Source organism: Plecotus auritus (genome assembly GCF_963455305.1).
Source record: "Plecotus auritus genome assembly, chromosome: 8".
NCBI classification, from domain to species: domain Eukaryota; kingdom Metazoa; phylum Chordata; class Mammalia; order Chiroptera; family Vespertilionidae; genus Plecotus; species Plecotus auritus.
The window spans coordinates 27,731,150-27,748,557 of record NC_137782.1 but is presented as its reverse complement, the minus strand read 5'-3'; the positions used below and the strand labels follow the sequence as shown (position 1 = coordinate 27,748,557).

General features: G+C 50.4%; 1 protein-coding gene across 1 annotated transcript in view; it reads right to left on the bottom strand.

Annotated features, from left to right (window-relative positions):
* Positions 1-17,408, bottom strand: part of EYA2 (EYA transcriptional coactivator and phosphatase 2) — a 219,510-nt gene that overhangs the window by 8,418 nt on the left and 193,684 nt on the right. The window contains exons 11-14 of the mRNA XM_080684634.1: positions 13,651-13,709; positions 6,697-6,857; positions 2,473-2,587; positions 2,141-2,262 (exon numbers count right to left, since the gene is read on the bottom strand). Coding sequence (XP_080540760.1) covers positions 2,141-2,262; positions 2,473-2,587; positions 6,697-6,857; positions 13,651-13,709 — 457 coding nt within the window. The remainder of the gene's footprint in view (positions 1-2,140; positions 2,263-2,472; positions 2,588-6,696; positions 6,858-13,650; positions 13,710-17,408) is intronic.

Here is a 17,408-nt window from a genome sequence, read left to right as displayed (position 1 = left end):
CTCAGTGTTTTACACACACTATTCATCATATGCTTAGAGGCATGTGAGCATCCATTTTACAGATGGGCAAGCTGAGGCAGAGAGAGGTGAAGTCACCTGCCTTAGGCCAAGCGCAGGGCCAGGATTTGAACCCAGGCTGCCTGCCTCCAGTGTCTGAGCTCTGAACTCCTCTGTTAACACTGCTCTCAAGGGAATCAACTCTGTTGCAGACCATTCCTCCCTGGGGGCCTGTTTCCTCCTCTGTGGGAGCAGAGGCTGGGTCAAAGCAGGGGGTCATAACTGTCATCTGACTTAAAAGAATTATACGTCCTTGCCCTTTGCCACTGCAGTGCCTCTCACTAGAGGAGGTGGAGCCTGTTTCCCACCCCACTGATGCTGGGTTGGCCATGTGACTTGCTTGGACCAATGACATGTTAGGGACCTGCCATGAGAAATGGGCGTGGGTGGTCTGTCTTGGCCTCCTTCACTTCTGCCGTGAGAAGAGCGTGGCCCTGGATGGCCGTTGGTTCCACAATGAGGAGCTATGCGGAGCAGACCGGAACGTGGAGTCAAGCCCAGCAGAACCACAGCTGACTCACCAACCCCGGAGTGAGAAATGAAAACTGGCTGCTGTAAGCCACCGAGTGTCGGGATGTTTGTTATGCAGCATTATCGGAGCAGAACCTGACTTGAAACAATTACGATTTTTAGGTTAAAACAGGGGGCTGGTGACCAAATTCCTGTCCTTTCTCAATGATGACTGTTGCAGTTCTTTGATCTTCAGGCTCCCCAAGTGGAAAACAAGAGTCGCTCTGCCACTTCTCTGACGGCATTCGATCCCTCGGACACAGGGGTCCGCTGCAGAATCTCTCACAGCCGTTTGGGGCGTGACTTCCTATGATTTCAAAATCTAAAGGCACTTCCACGTGATGTTCACACCTAGAATTTTAGTAAAGGCCAAAGTTGCTCTAAGAAAATGCTTCCAAAGTACTACAAATTGGCTTTTTATCTCCAGAGAAAAAAAACCAAGGGTAAATATTTCTAATGAAAAACATCTTAACTAGATTTGTTATTTATTTATTTATTTTTCCATCACCATTTATCCCATTCCTGCCCTCTCCTACCTCCACCTGATAGGTTTATTTTTGAATTATTTATATTGTATTTAGTTTTTTTTGTATTTATATTTTATTTTTGTATTTTATTTATATTGTATTTAGTATTTTTTTGGAATAAAAAATCCCAGTTCTCCCACACATTAAAAAACCCCAAGCAAACCAGTATTACTTGCCCTGATACTGTTAATTTTTAGTCACTAAATCCTCTTATCTCATAAAAGCTTTGAGCGTAAGGCTTGTTCTCTTTGTTAGTAACGGAGATTACCAAGCGTTAGAGAGGTGTTAAAGCCGGTGAGCACTAAATGGAGACTCTCTCCTGAAAAGAGAATTAAAAACTTTTCTATGTGGTTCAAGGTTAAATTCAAGGTTATCTGATGATTGTATCACCTAAATTAATCCCCTTATGTACCATGCTGTGGTGGGAACTGTTTTCCTCTTTTTCCTTAGTAATAGAATTCCATGAGCTCTACCTGTGCTCATAGTCACTTAGCTATGGACTACATTTCCCAGCCTCCCTTGCAACTAGTTGCAGCCAGGGGACTAACTTGAGCAGAAGTAACTTGCACTCCTTCTGAATCTTGGCTTTAAAATATTGGATGGGCTTTACACCTTCCTCTTTTCCACCTCTGCATACACTGGCAGGTCGACGTGGCAGGTCGACGCTGATTTGACCACATACGTGAGGATAAAACCGTAAGGGAGGGTGGAAAATAAAATGGGGAGAACCTGGGTGAGTGTAAGGAGAGGGTTACCCGCCAGCCTGGATCACGCCCCTCCGGTCAGTGGGCCTGGGAGGGAGAATCAGCTTTGACTCCGATGTAAGCCTTTTATTTGGGGTGTTCGTTAGAGCAGGTGTGCAGGTATCCTAACTGTGGAAAACTGTGTTCCTAACCAAATTCCGGTTGTAAGGGTTGTTCTGGGGATCTGAGCCCTGCCCTTGGACAAGTTCTGGAACATCACTAGTGCCATCTTCCTCGAACTTCCCATGCCTGGGGCCGAACGCTACCCCCGCCCTGCGTTGCCTGGGGGCTGGCTCCCCTTACCTGTCTTGGTGGCACTGTAGATATTCTCGATAGGGAACACGGAGCCCAGTCCATACAGCAGGACTTTGGCCAGGGCAGGGATTAGCTGAGTGGTGGTGACCAGCACGTTGACACAGTTGGGCCTGAGGACAAGGGAGATTGTAGTCAGAACTCCAAGGAACCACAAGGCCAGGCCCTCAGCAGCCACGGCAGCTACTTGCTCAGCCATGGCACAAGGTGTCCACGGTGAACTCCGTTTTACCAAGTGTCTGGAAAGTGCCAGTGAGGATCTGGAGAGTCCTATTCCCCCGAGTGTGGAAATGGGAGGAAGGAAAATGAGGGCTCCCACTTACCGGGAATGGATGAGGTTCAGTGCCTTCAGGGAGTGGGTCAGCCAGAGGTCAGTCAGAGCTTCCAGCTCAGCTCTGAGCTGCAGCCAGGTCTCTCTTTTGGGAGCGCCTATCAAGCCTATGGACACGGGGAAGAAAGATGTGGCGGCTGTCATTTTAGGAAGGCCCGGGAGGGCTTAGGACTAGGGAAGGGGAGTCTAGCTACCTTGAGGTTTCAAATCAGATGACCCCCAAAGTCAGCTTCACTCCAGTAATCTTAATCTTATTTTGGGATTGACTGATTGATCCATTCATCCATCCATCCAACAAAAATTCAGAAGTGCCTTCTGCATGGTCAGTATTGTGACAGGCACAGAACATACTGGGATAAACAAATTATCCCAACTATAGAGCTTACACTGTTACAATGGAGACAACAGTTAATAATAATAATAAAAGATTAACATTTATTGAGTGCCTACTGTGTGCAGGGCCCTGTGCTTTTAACATGGCATTTCATTTTATTGTTACATGGACCCTAGAGGCGGACACTTTTTATTTTTTACATTGAGATATAACATTAGGTTAGCCCAGTGGTCGGCAAACTGCAGCTCACGAGAAGAAGTGGCGTTAGAAGAAGTTTAAATTTGCCCTAACCGGTTTGGCTCAGTGGATAGACCGTCAGCCTGCGGACTCAAGGGTCCCAGGGCATGTACCTTGGTTGCATGTACCTTGGTTGCGGGCATATCCCAAGTAGGGGGTGTGCAGGAGGCAGCTGATTGATGTTTCTCTCTCATCAATGTTTCTAACTCTCTCTCCCTCTCCCTTCCTCTCTATTAAAAAATCAATAAAATATATTTTTAAAAAAAGAAGTTTAAATTAAAAAAATTTGGCTCTCAAAAGAAATTTCAATCGTTGTACTGTTGATATTTGGCTCTGTTGACTAATGAGTTTGCCGACCACTGGGTTAGCCAGTTAAAGAAACAGGCTTTGTGGGGCTTTGTGACTGGCTCACCATCGAAAGGAAATAATGGAGAAGGAGACAGGCAGCTGACCCCCGGAGCCCACTTTACGGTGTTTCTAAACCTGACTGTCATCTCTCAGCCATCAGTGTCCTTAAGAGAATGTGCAGACTCAACAGCCCATGGCCCTGCCCCACTGCCCTGATGTCCTTCCATTCCAGCCGAGTGGCCTCCTCATTGGTCCTTCAAACACCAAATATGTTCCTGCCTTAGGACCTTTATATGCCTCATGTCCTACCCTGAACCACTCTTCTTATCTTTTTTAATCCTCACCTGAGGACATGCTTAGAGAGAGAAAGGGAGGGATGGAGAGAGAGAGAGAGAGAAAGCGAGAGAGAGAGAGAGAGAGAGAGAGAGAGAGAGAGAGAGAGAGAGGTGAGACTGGGGATAGAACCCACGAGCTTTTAGTGCACTGGATGATGCTCAACCAACTGAGCCATGTTGACTGGGCCCACTCTTCTTATCTTACCTTGCCTTTTTGCCTTGCTAAATCCTTCACGCTCATCATAAATGTCCTTAATTCTGGAAGGCCTATTCTGGTCAGTTCCTTCTACTTTATGCTATCCCAACACACTGAACCTCTTCTTCTCACAGCTGTAATTTAAAGTGTATCTGTGTGATCATATGTGTGGTGTCTGCCTCGGCCATTGGATGGCTGGCTCTATGAGGGCAGGAACCAAGTCGGTCTTGTTCACGCCACAGTACCAGCCCTAGAGCTGGGGCTAACGTGGCTGGTAATGAATCAGGATGTGTTGAAGCGAGAATGATTCACTGGGACAAAGCGCTGCCTCGTGCCTGTGCTATTTAGACAACATCATCTCCATTAGAAGACCCTCCCCGTGGCCTACAAGGCCCTGTGCCATATGGGCACTGGCCTCTCTCATCCCACCTCTTACCACATGCCCCCTCGCGGCAGCCACACTGGCTTCTTTATTTTCCTGAAAAGCGCCAAGTTCTTTTGTTCTTGGGGCTTTTCGTTTGCTATTTGTGGTAGACATGGCTAGCTGCCTTCTACTAGCCATTTCTCTCTTTAATAATTAACACAATAACGCTATAACAATCTCATTAGTAACAAGAACCATGATTTTGGAGCTAAGTACCTGGCTGCCAAGCTAGAAGGCTACATTCCTCAGTCTCCACTGCAGCCTCTGCAGGCTAGTTCTGTGATGCAGAATCAGCTAGAGGTGGGGGAGGAGGCAGCAGAGACTGCATGGGGGGGAGAGGAGGGGGCTGCCCATGGCATCCTGCCAGCTCTGAGCTCCCGGCCTGTTGACACGACAAGTAATTTCCCCTCAGTTTATGGGAAAGCAAAGCAGCCTGACAGAAACCCTGGGTATTTCCTGGGGCTTAACCTGGATGGGGAGCAGATGGCCTCCGCTGGCTGACTCCATCCCTGTCTCTCCACCCAAGCTCCCTTCCTCCCCTCTTTCTCCTTGTTGGGCTGGGTGAGCGAGCAGGGCTGACCCAGAAGCTCCCTGCTTCACTCCTGTATAGACAGACGGGTGTGAGAGGCCTTGAATGTGGGTGAGGTGGTGGAGCTGCTGGCCCGAGCTGTGTGATGCGGGGCAGGTTACTTAACCTCTCTGACCTCAGTTTCCACCCTCACACACACTGATGATAAAACCACTTAACTTATAGGGATGTTGTGAAGAGCAAATAAACTATTAGACAAAAAGCCCTCAAAACAAAGTCTGGCATAGAGTAAGTGCTCAATAAACATTAGTTATCCCCAGGACTGCATTCGTCTGCAGCCACAGGCGAGACAGAAGGTCCCGAAGAGCTGATAGTCCCTCTGGGAAAGTGGAAGACCCAGGAGATCCCGAAAAACTCCCAAGCAAAACTGGAAGGAACTAGTGACACATGCTACCATTGGTTATTCAGTGCTATGAACCAGGCACGGAGACAGGCCTTTTGTCTGCATTAACAACAAACCTCTCCATCACCCAGGAAGCAGGATTATTTTTAGCCCCGTTTCGTAGACTTAGAAACCGAGGCTCAGAGAGACTGACATAGAAAGTGCCAGCACTAGGACTGGAAGTGGATTCTACCTGGTTTGAGGAGGAGGGAGCCTCGGAGCTTTGGGGCCAAGGGCATATGGTAGACACCACTAGCTTTCCCTTAATGGGCTTTTCCCTTCAAATGCCTCCGGGGGTATCATCTCCTGAAGATCCACGGACTTAGAGGGTAGTGAGCTAGGGCAGTGGTCGGCAAACCGCGGCTCGCGAGCCACATGCGGCTCTTTGGCCCCTTGAGTGTGGCTCTTCCACAAAATACCACGGCCTGGGCAAGTCTATTTTGAAGAAGTGGCGTTAGAAGAAGTTTAAGTTTAAAAAATTTGGCTCTCAAAAGAAATTTCAATCGTTGTACTGTTGATGTTTGGCTCTGTTGACTAATGAGTTTGCTGACCCCTGAGCTAGGGCCTGGGGACTATGAGCCTCCCCTGCCCCAGCCCCTCCCAGACTGCTTGTTCAGTGCGATAAAGCACCGCTCTCCTGCTCCGAAGCCGGCAGCTTTCACGTTTGCCGCACATTAGCGTCACCAGGGGACCGTATATATCCTGATGCTGGGGCTGCGGGCAGACCGAGGAAATCAGATCAGACATCCCTCAGGTGGTGCCAATAGGAGCCAAGTTCGAGAACCAGTGGCTTCCAGTGCTTCTTTGACTTTGTTGCCACAGATTACCTGTTGTCCTGAGATCTAACAAGCACCCAGGTGATGCTCATGTGGCTGGTCCACGGACCACAATCTGAGCAGCGAGGGCTGAAACCCCAAACTGGAGTGTGCGTCAGAATCACCTGGAGGGGTGACAAAAACCCATGGCCGTGCCCACCCCAGAGCTTCAGACTCCACAGGTCTGTGCGGGGCCAGGGAACCTGCATTTCTAGCACCTCCAGGCGATGCCCATGCTGCTGGCCGAGGACCACACTTGGAGAAGCAGTGGTTGTGAGGGAGGCCTGGGGTTCTGTAATCTTGAGCAACATGTGTCCTCTACTCCTCAGCCTCCTCCCCACACAGTGACGGTGAGGACACACGAGCCCTCTTCCGGGGGCAGCATGAGGATGGTACTGCGTGAGCCAATACCCGCTACCCGCTCAGAGCAGCGCCTGGCACAGAGCCCGCGAGGTCAGTGACAGTGGCCATCCTCGCTGCACTTGCCGTGGTGGGGTGTGGCCCGCACACCGACAGGCCCGTGACCAGGTGGGCGGCCCTCTCCTGGCCCACTCACCGCCAACGTTGTTCTTGTAGGTGTTGTACATCTCCTTGACCCGCCGGTAGCGGAAGGCCAGCTTCCTCATCCAGTCCACGCCGCCGTGGACGCCGGAGCCCAGGCACAGGTTGGCTCCCGGGGCCGAACTGTGGAAGCCATCGGCGGAGAAGTTGTACGTGCTGGGGAGGGAGAGGGGGCAGGAGAGGGAGAAGAGGCAGTGTTAATGGGGGAGGAGGCCCTCAGAACCGTGGGTGGGGCTCAGGGGTCCACAGCCCCCCGAGTGTGTAAGGTGCCGTGTGCGTGTACGTCTGGGAGCAGCAGGACCACAGTGTTATCGGCTTCCCGAAGAATCGGGGCGCCTTTTGCTCTTGCCTAATCAGCATCCGTTTTCCTTTCTTTTGGTAGGAAATAACATGTCTATTTTCTTTTTGGGGGACTAGCCCTGTCCCTGTGTGCAGAGGCCACGCTAGGGAAAGTCCCTCTTTCTCCCTTTAGAATTTCTGGATGAAAGAGAATTAAAAAAAAAAAAAAAAAAGGTTGGATTTGGTTCATCCTGACAGAAGAATCCATAAGAAAACTGGTTCCCACTACTGTGATCCCCGAATCTGTCCTGCTCCCCATCCCTTCTAAGGCCAGCCTGCTGCCCCTGCTCCCCATTCTGTGAGCACCTCCATATCTTGCCACAGAAATTCCCTACTTTAATCTGTTTACTTGTTACCAGAGGCAGAGTGGATTGCTGGTGCTTGGCAGGTAGAACCCCGCCCCGAATGTGGCTGCTGGGCCAAGGAGTTCCCCGTGCGGAGACTGGGGCGCAGTCAGAGCCGCCCACGGAATTAACCAGAGTGGCCGCTGGGAGCCAGGGGGACGGTGGGGAGGTTCCCACCCACGGCAGCCACAGCGTGAGCGTGGGAACCCCAGCTCTCCAGGGCGCACGGCTTTCCTTCCCCACCAGAAGCTTTGGGAGTAAATCGCGGGGAGCGCGCTTGCTTTAAGGTCGCGGGGAAAACCCGAGAGTGTGTAGCAGGAAACAGTCACTCTGGTACAGGGCCGCCGCAGGGTGTGGGTGCGGCTGATGATTTTCGCTTTGCACTATTTGCTCTTTCTGGATTTCCTACAAGTTCAGGAGTGAAAAAGACAATTCATCTTTTGAAAAGATGCAATGCAATAACAATGAAACAACACTTGGAAATTGTATCTTAAGTACCTCCTGTTTAGCACCACTGCTACATGGAGATAAAAAGAAATTTGAGCCTGGCCAGCATGGCTCGGTGGTTGAGCATCGACCTGTGAACCAGGAGGTCACAGCTGGGTTCCCGGTTGCAGGCTCGATCCCCAGCGTGGGGTGTGCAGGAGGCAGCCGATCAATGATTCTCTCTCATCGTTGATGTTTCTCTCTTCCTCCCTTCCTCTCTGAAATCAATAATAATAAAAAAAATATATAAAGGAATTTGAAAAGTGTGATGTGGGAACCAGAACGCGGCGTGATGTGACACGTGGCCATCATCCACAAAACTCAGCCTTACTCTGAGCACAGGCCAGGCCTCCATGCCTGGATGTAAAACTCTTTAAATCATCTTTACATTCTTGTCCATTTACATATGCACACAGATCCACATAAACATGTACGCACTGCTCCCTGATGCACATACACCTGTGCTGTTCACAGACATCGTGTGAGGGTCACAAAATGGGAAGCAAGAGAGTCACAAGGGCAGAAAGTGGTTAGTCCGAGGTGGGGAGGCTATGGCGATTTTAGCCTCTTCTCTGCTCTTTATTGAATGACTCAAATTTAGAGAGACCTGCGGAGACATGACTGCTCTAACCACGCGTCTGCATAGACACTTCCTCTTTCCCGTGAAAGGTATGACAGACAGGCTGCTTCTTCGTCCCTCTCGGCTCTTGGCTGGGGTGCTGGTGACCAGGGGCTAAAGATAAATGAAATGCACTCAACGAGTCAAGGGAGCAGAGAGCATCTCACCACGGGACAGAGTCCTTTATCAAGGACTCGCTGTGCGCCGGGCACCTTTCCAGCACCTTCTTAACCCGCCAGGAAGGGGCTCCAGGCCGTCGTCCCATCGCAGCCCCTGGTTCCCGAGCCCACACTTCAGTCACCATGTGGTCCTTCCTCTCTAGTGTGAAGGCTGCCATCATGCTAATTTCTTTTTTGCTTCCTGTCAATCTCATTTCCAGTTTCTGTTTAAGAGTTTGTGGAAGAATGGCTTCAGACCACAAGTGGTTGCTCCTGCCCATTCAGTGGCCTGAGCAGTGGGGGCTGCAGGCCAGTCCTCGGGGAACCGGGTGGGCACAGAGGGCACCTGCACCTGCAGACCCAGTGCCACCTTGGGTTGGACAGCAGTGAACCCGGGAGCTGGAGCTGCCCGTCCGCCTTAAATCCCTCCTCCTCGCCAGTCTGCTCGGGATCTCGGCCGAGTACAGGGCAGCCAGGACCTCCCGTGGGTGCTCACGGAGACGGTGCCACGCGTGTGCTGCACTTCCCGGGCCAGCACCCACTTCAGACCCACCCTGTGAGCTTGTCCACCTGGCACAGAGGAGAGGTGCCACACGGAGCTGTGGTAGGCAGGCCCTGAGATCAGCACCCACGGGAGGTCTTGGCTGCTGGAAGGCTGTCTGACCTGGTGAGTGCAGGTGCCAGGAGCGAAGCTGCCAGCCACAGAAGTGGCCATGGTGGCAGCAGTAAACTTCAGCACAGCCTGCCAGACAGCCGTCCTGGAGGCTATGACACTGATGGGCTTTTGGGGGCAGCCAGGGCATGAGCTGCCCCCACTGAAGCTGCTGGCAGGTTCTCTTCAGATGACGGAGCTGCCGTCCTTCCTGTGCAGATGAACTGTTCCATTTGGAAGGAAAGGCTGGTGCCATCCCACTGGCTCCTGCTGCAAGGAACCTGAGGACCACTCCCTTCCTTTGCAGGACATCAGAAGCTCCAGACACTGTGAACATTTTCCTTTAAGTTCCCACAGAAACCCAGAACTAAGCCGTGTGGCTGTCTCCAGGTGGTGCAAAAAGGCGAGATAATTTACTCTTGAAAAAGAACACTGGGAACTCATTGGACACCCTGGGGAGCTGCCTGGATGTTCTGCCAAGAGGTGGAGGGCAGGGCAGGGTGTCCATGAATCCTGCTGCCCCTACTCCAGCTGCGTGAGGTTGGGCAGGGAACCTAATCTCTCTGTGCCTCCCGCTCCCCACTGTAAAACGGGGCTGATGAGAAGGTGAAGATGCAATGAGTTAATCCATGTAAAACATCCAGAACAGGTTTTACATGATGTCAAGTAAGGATGTTATCAAGGTTGGTTTTTATTGCTAATGGAAGAAAAACAACAAAAGACAACAAGGGGTGTTCGATGCTTGGGGTCTAGCACATAATAGGTACTCAATAAACATCTCTTGAATGAGTAAGTGGGAAATTCAGGTTCTAGGGAATAAAACACCCTTGGGCCATGAGGAACCAGACAGCTCAGCATGAGACAGGGTGCAGAGGAACATTGCTCTAAATTCCAAGCCAGCTACAGGTGAAAACTTAAAAAAAACGGAACCATCATTGCTCATAGCAATGACTTCATGGAAAGGGCACAGGTACCCTGGGCCTAGGGCTTATTTACTCCATCAATTGAGATGCCCGGGCTGGCATGGGAGCCTTGCTCCTTGCCAGTCCTGATGGCGAGGGGTTTTCTGAATGGCTAGTTAAAACGAAGCAGCTGCCTCCCCGCCCCCCCTCCCCCCCCCCCCCCCGTCACTTCTAATTGTGCTGGGCTTGGAGAAGACTTGCAGGGCTCAGTCACAGAACCTTTGGTGTCCTTTTCTGGAGTAGCTGGAAGACACACACCTAGGAAGCAAACACTAAGTGAAGTTACGACAGGCCCCATAAGCAAAACATAATTTGGTCTAATATTTTTGATGGGCCTAGAGGCATTGAATTGTGATAATTTTGGATAAGCACAGGTTAACTATGGCTCATTTTTATAAAGTTTCTCTAGGGGCAGGTTTGGAACATTCTAGCCACATTCTTCTGAAAACTGTCTCATTTTGAGCAGCTGGGCACCTGATTTCTGCAATCCATGTCCTAGGAGTGTTTTTCTCTAGGAACCAGATAAACATACCACTTATTCACTCAAGAAATATTTTTCTCTCTTACCGACTGTATTAACTTTCATATTAAACTAGAGGCCTGGTGCACGAAATTCGTTCACTGGGGGCGGGGGTGGAGTGTCCCTCAGCCCAGCCTGCACCCTCTCGCAGTCCAGGTCCCCTTGCTCCTTACCGCCCGCCTGCTTGCTGCTCCTTACTGCTTGGCTCGCTGCTCCTTACCACTGACGCGGAGGCAGGAGAAGCTCCTGCCACCGCTGCTGCATTTGTCAGCCATGAGCCCAGCTTCTGGCTGAGTGGTGCTCCCCTTGTGGGAGCATATTGACCACCAGGGGGCAGCTCCTGTGTTGAGCATCTGTTCCCTGGTGGTCAGTGTGCGTCATAGCAACTGGTCGATCTGTCGTTCTGGTCATTCTGCCGTTCGGTCACTGGGCTTTTATTATATAGGATAATATACACTGAGTGGCCAGATTATTATGATCTCTGAACGCATAATAATCTGGCCACTCAGTGTATATCTACACTAATAAAAGAGAAACATGGAAATTGACCGTACCTCTGCTATGCCCAGAAGCCACGCCCACCAGCCAATCAGGAGCGAGTGTGCAAATTAACCCAACCAAGATGGCTGCAGCCATGTAGCGAGCAGGAGGCTTGTGTTTCCCTGGCAATGGAGGAAGCCAAGCTTCCCGCCTGCTGTGGCTGGCCCTGGCCTCTGCTCAAGGCTACAAAGTTTCAATTATAGAAGATAAATAAATCCCAACAAAAATGGTGGCAGCCACGGAGCTGGAGCGAGCAGGAGGCTTGGGTTGCCCCCAGTGATGGAGGAAGCCAAGCTTCCTGGCCGGCCCTGGCCTCTGCTCAAGGCTACAAAGTTTCAATTGTAGAAGATAAATAAATCCCAGATACCAGGGCCTCTGCTTGGCTCGTTGGGGGGGAGGGGCGTGGCTGGCCTGCAAACCACCATAGGCCCCTCGCCCAGGCCGCCCCATGCCCCAAGAGAACCCCCACCCTGATCCGGGACACCCTTTAGGGCAAACCAGCCGGCCCCACCCGTGCACCAGGTCTCTATCCTATCTAATAAAAGAGTAATATGCAAATTGACTCTCACTCCAACACACAAGATGGCTGCCCCCATGTGGTCAAAGATGGCTGCCCCCATGTGGACACAAGATGGCCACCACAAGATGGCCAGCAGGGGAGGGCAGTTGGGAGGGACCAGGCCTGCAAGGGAGGGCAGTTGGGGGCAATCAAGCCTGCAGGGGATGGCAGTTAGGGGTGACCAGGCCAGCAGAGGAGGGAAATTGGGGGTGATTGGGCCTGCAGGGAAGGGCAGTTGGGGGGACCAGGCCTGCAGGGGAGGGCAGTTAGGGGTGACCAGGCCTGTAGGGGAGGGGAGTTAGGAGCAAACAGACTGGCAGGGGAGCAGTTAGGCATCAATCAGGATGTCAGGGGAGTGGTTAGGGGGTGATCAGGCTGGCAGGCAGAAGCAGTTAGGGGCAATCAGGAAGGCAGGCAGGCGAGCAGTTGGGAGCCAGCAATCCTGGATTGTGAGAGGGATATCCGACTGCCCGTTTAGGCCCGATCCCGATAGGGCCTAAACATAATAATCAGATTATTATGCATTCAGAGATCATAATAATAAACGGGCAGTCGGACATCCCTCAAGGGGTCCCAGATTGGAGAGGGTGCAGGCTGGGCTGAGGGACACCCCCCAACCCTGTGCATGAATTTTGTGCACCGGGCCTCTAGTCCTATATAATAAAAGGCTAATATGCAAATTGTCCCCTCGACCAGGAGTTCGACCAGCAGGCAGGTTGGCCAACCACCCATGTCCCCTCCCCCTGGCCAGGCTGGCCGGACCCCACCCATGCACAAATTCATGCACCGGGCCTCTAATACATATATATGTATATATATGTATGTATGTATATGTATATATATATGTATATACTGAGTGGCAAGATTATTATGCGTTCAGAGATCATAATAATCTGGCCACTCAGTGTATGTATACTAAAGAATGCAATCAAACTTTAGAAGAATATATACCAAACTCTCTTTTTAAAAAATATTTTTAAATTTATTTCAGAGAGCAAGGGAGAGGGAGAGATAGAAACATCAATGATGAGAGAGAATCATTGATCAGCTGTCTCCTGCACGCCCCCTACTGGAGATTGAGCCCACAACCTAGGCATGTGCCCTGACCAGGAATTGAACCAGGACTCTTAGGTCTGCAGGCTGAAGCTCTATCCACTGAGCAAAACTGGCTAGGACTATACCAAACTCTTAATGGTGGTGATTCTGGGAGGCAAGGTCAGGAGTGGTTGAATTAAAAAAAAAAAAGTTTTTATTTATTTATTTATTTTTGAGAGAGAGAGGAAGGGAGAGGGAGAGGGAGAGGGGAGGGGGAGAGGGAGAGAGGGAGAGGGAGAGAAAGAGAGAAGTCAGTGAGAGAGAACCATTGATAGGCTGCCTCCTGCACACTCCCTACTGACATGTGCCCAGACCCGGAACCAGACCTCTAGGTGCATGGGACAATGTTCAACCAACTGAGCCACCTGGCCACAGCTGAATTTTTTATAATGTGCATGTATTACTTTAGCAAACAGGAAATAGAGAGAGAAACGTAAGTAGGCTCACGGAGAATTTGTGGAAGTCTCAGCCTCAATGACTTGAGGGGATGTGGAGGAGGCTGCAGGGTGGGGGTGTGGTTTCTGAGTGCAGAGAAACACAAGTCCCAGTTCTGGCTGGAAGCAGGCGTGTCTTGTTCTGATAACCAGCCCGCCCCGCCTCTCCACTTCCTAGTAAAAGGCCAGTGCGATGACCAATCCAAAGGGGCATACTTGACTCCCCTCCACCAATTCCTACCTTAAATCTTGGCCATTGTCATCAGATGAGACATCATCAACGTGGATCTGGTCACAATCCTATGGGGAATTTGGCAAGAAGGGGAAAAGAGGGAGAAATGTGACTGGTTAGATGCCACCTTTAAGAATTGGTTTCATAGAGGAGGGGTAGGATGAGCACTGGACTGTGAGGCAGAGCCCTGAATTCTAGTCCGAGCTTTGCCACTAAAGGTCGATGACCTTGGGCAAAGTCTCATCCTCTTTTACCTTTGGTTTCCTTATAAACAATGGGTTGGCTATAAGGATATAATTTATCATGCAAACCAAGGTAGTTTTGCAAGTAAGAGGGGCTGCTATTAATATTACATTGGGAGGACAGGCACACAATGAGACCACCCTGTCCGTCCGCTCCCAGGCACACCAGGACATATGGTGGAAACCTCTACTTTGTTCCAGGTGTTTCCTCTGCTTGGAATTCTCTCCCACCTTCACCTACTTAGTGAACCTAGTATTCTTCTAGCATTAGCTTCTGGATGTACCCCCTTCCCAAGTCCCATGACCTGTGATCATTGCCTATTGAGCACTTACTATGTGCCAGGCACTATCCCAAGGGCTTGCCATTCAATAGACTCCAATGACATGCTGCTTGCGACCACCCATAAGTCTCTCAGTTCCCTTGGGGAAACACTTTATCAAATGTGGGTTAAGACCACAGGGAGGGGAATGATGAAGGTGGGCACATAATCCAGGCTCAACCAATCAAAGGGACCTGGCATCCCTCTGGTTAAAGTGATTGCTTCAGGGAGAGCATGTGGTCTAAGTTGGACCAATGGGAACGAGCCATGGGACTCTGGCTGGGACTTCTGGAAGAGAGAGGTGCTCTCTGGGAGCTGGAGGGAGGGGTCACATTGTTTGGTCTCCTGGATCCAGCCATAACTGAAACCAAGCCACCCGGACCATGGTCAGCTGAATAAAGGTCCCCCAAAGATGTCCACGTTCTAATCCCTGAAAACTTATATGGCAAAAGGGACTTGGCAGATGTGATTAAGTTAAGGATTTGAGGTGGGGAGATTATGTGGATACTCCAGGTGGCCCCAAATGTAATCACAAGGTCCTGTAAATACGAGGCGGAGGGATATTTGATGACAGAGAGGATAAGGAGATTGGAGTGGTGCCCTTTGAAGATGGAGGAAGAGGCCAGAAGGCAAGAAATACAAGAAGAAGCCGAAAAGGCAAAGGACAGATTTCCCCTCAGAGCTCCAGGAGAACCGCACCCCCCGCCCCCTCCCCATGCTGACACCTGCAGCCCAGTGAGACTCACGTTGGCCTGCTGGCTTCCAGAACTGTAAGAGAATACATTTGTGTTGCTTTAAGCCACTAAGTGTGCGGTAATTTGTTACAGCAGCCAAAGGAAACTGATACCTTTTCAGTTTAAGCTAGAGGGGTTGGATTTCTGTCACTTTGCAACCAGGAGTTAAGAGTGATGCTACGCACCCCACAGAAGCTATATGCAGTACACACCAATCCTGTCAACTCCGCCTCCATCAGAGAGTACATCTGGATATGCTGATGCGGCAAAACCTGTGAGCCTGCTGTGCCAGCCCGTTAAAGCTCAGGCTCCAGAATCTTACCGCCTGGGTTTGGGTCCTGGATCCAACCACGTCCCAGCTGTGTGACCTCGAGCAACCAGAGGTCGGGCTGGTACATGGAGATAATGATGGAACCTTTTTCACAGGGTTGACGGGAGGAAAAGTGAGATGCCTGGCACGCAGTAGGTGATACATAAATGTGAGTTCTTATTATTGCAAAGAACACTGTGGGCAGTAGATGGCGATTCCAGTTGTGAAACTCTTCGGAGAGTGCTGGAAAAAACTGGGGGACAGCGAGGGACCCCTCTGGAGCCAGCAGATAACTGGCCTACACCTAAAGCCTCTTCTGCTCATTATTTTGTGTTTCCTTTCTTCCCAAGTATAGGACTCTAACTCATGTTTGGTGGTCTCAGGTATAATTTATGACCCCCTCCCCAAAGTAACTGAGTTCTATGGTGCACCCCAAAATTACAAAAATCTCACTGTCATGTTAATATTGTAGCAATTAGCCACATGTGGTTATCTATAGTTATATTTAAATTAATTAAAATTAAATAAACTTCATAATTCAGTTCCTTAATTCAATTTTTCTTTTATTTCCCCCCCCTTAATCCAATTTCAAGTGCTCAATAGCCACACGGACCTAGTGGCTACCATAGGGGATGGTGCATGTATTCCCATCATCACAGAAAATCCTATTGGGATATTGAGGGACAAAAGAAGTAGGCTGACAACTTATCTCCTATGCTGGTAAATTCAATTAGGGAAGAGCTGACAAGCTGGCTGGGAGACATAGCTTATTTAGCTACAGTGCACTTAACGTTTGTTTCTGGAAACCATACCCAGGTGTAAACCCAGGGAGTCTCCGTGTCTCTGTCTCTGATTTTCAGCTACTTTGAGAATTTACAAGCCCCGGCAATGTAGGGCTTGCATTCCTATATCCAGGCAATCGATGGCTGGGACATCCAGTTCCCCAGTGTCTCCTGGGTTTTCTTCATTTTACATCACCTGCTCACTTGGCCTCTGAGGACATCCGAGTTTGAGACCTCTGGTCCACAGTCATCGGACAGAGATGGAAGGGTCTTAGGATCAGTGCTCCTGGCATTTTAATGAAAACTATTTAAAAACCAACGCAGACTTGACAGAGCACAGAGAAAATGAAATGAATAGCAGATTACGCCCAGCCCTTTGCTTTGCCTGAAAGTGGAAAAACACCTCCCTGTGCCCTCCAGTCCTTCGCTCAAGCTCAGAAGCTGCTCTGGGGGTCACAGGCTCCGGCCCCCTGGGCAGGGCTCCCTGTTCTTTCCCTGATGTCAGGGGAAAGGTATGTGGGAGGCTCTGGTTTTCTCATTTGCAAGGGGATTGTTGGGGGCGCTAAAGTGTGACAACAGTAGCGATCACATTTCGGACTTGGTAAAATACCATGACGCTCAGCGAGACACTACCTCATACTCCACCAGCTGACCTGGATTGAGTTACCTGCAATGGGGGAGGGGGACAAGACGAGGACATAAGGACGGTGCTGAGCTCTTGGGGAAGCGGGTCCTATGCCTCTCAACCCTGCTAATGGCTTCCCCGGGTCAAAGTGTGATTATCCTGGGGGGTCTGAGCCGAACCAGCTGGCAAAGACAGAGGAAGGGACCCAGGGGGACATGGGTAAGGCACCGTGCAATCCTGGCCTCAAATAATTCTCACTTTCTGACTCAGAGAGACACCCGCCAAGAGCCTGTGCACGGATGCCCATCATTCCAGTGAGAAACTGGAAAACACCCGAAGTTCCCAGGATTGGACCACAGCTAAATGAAATATGGTCCACCCAGTCAGGGGAGTCCTACCCAGCAGTTCAGAAGAACGAGGTGGGTTTTCATGTTAGCACGTGGAATTATTTCCAGGACACCCTATCGTGTGAGAAAAGCAGGCTGGAGACCGTAACAGCCATGGAACAGGACCTACCGCAGAGGGTGTCGTAAGGGTTCAGTGAACCATACAGGTAAAGCACTTTGGAAGTGCTCTCTCACAGAAAATGCCATGTACACGCTTGGAAAAATCATTGCTGTTATCACCTTTCTGCATTCTATAGGCCCAAGCTCTGTGCCTGGGACTGTCATGGTCAAATTAAATCGAGGTCACCACTGAGAGAGGCTCAAGGGTGCCATCCTGCCGATGCGGCCGTTTAGAAGCAAAGCAGGAC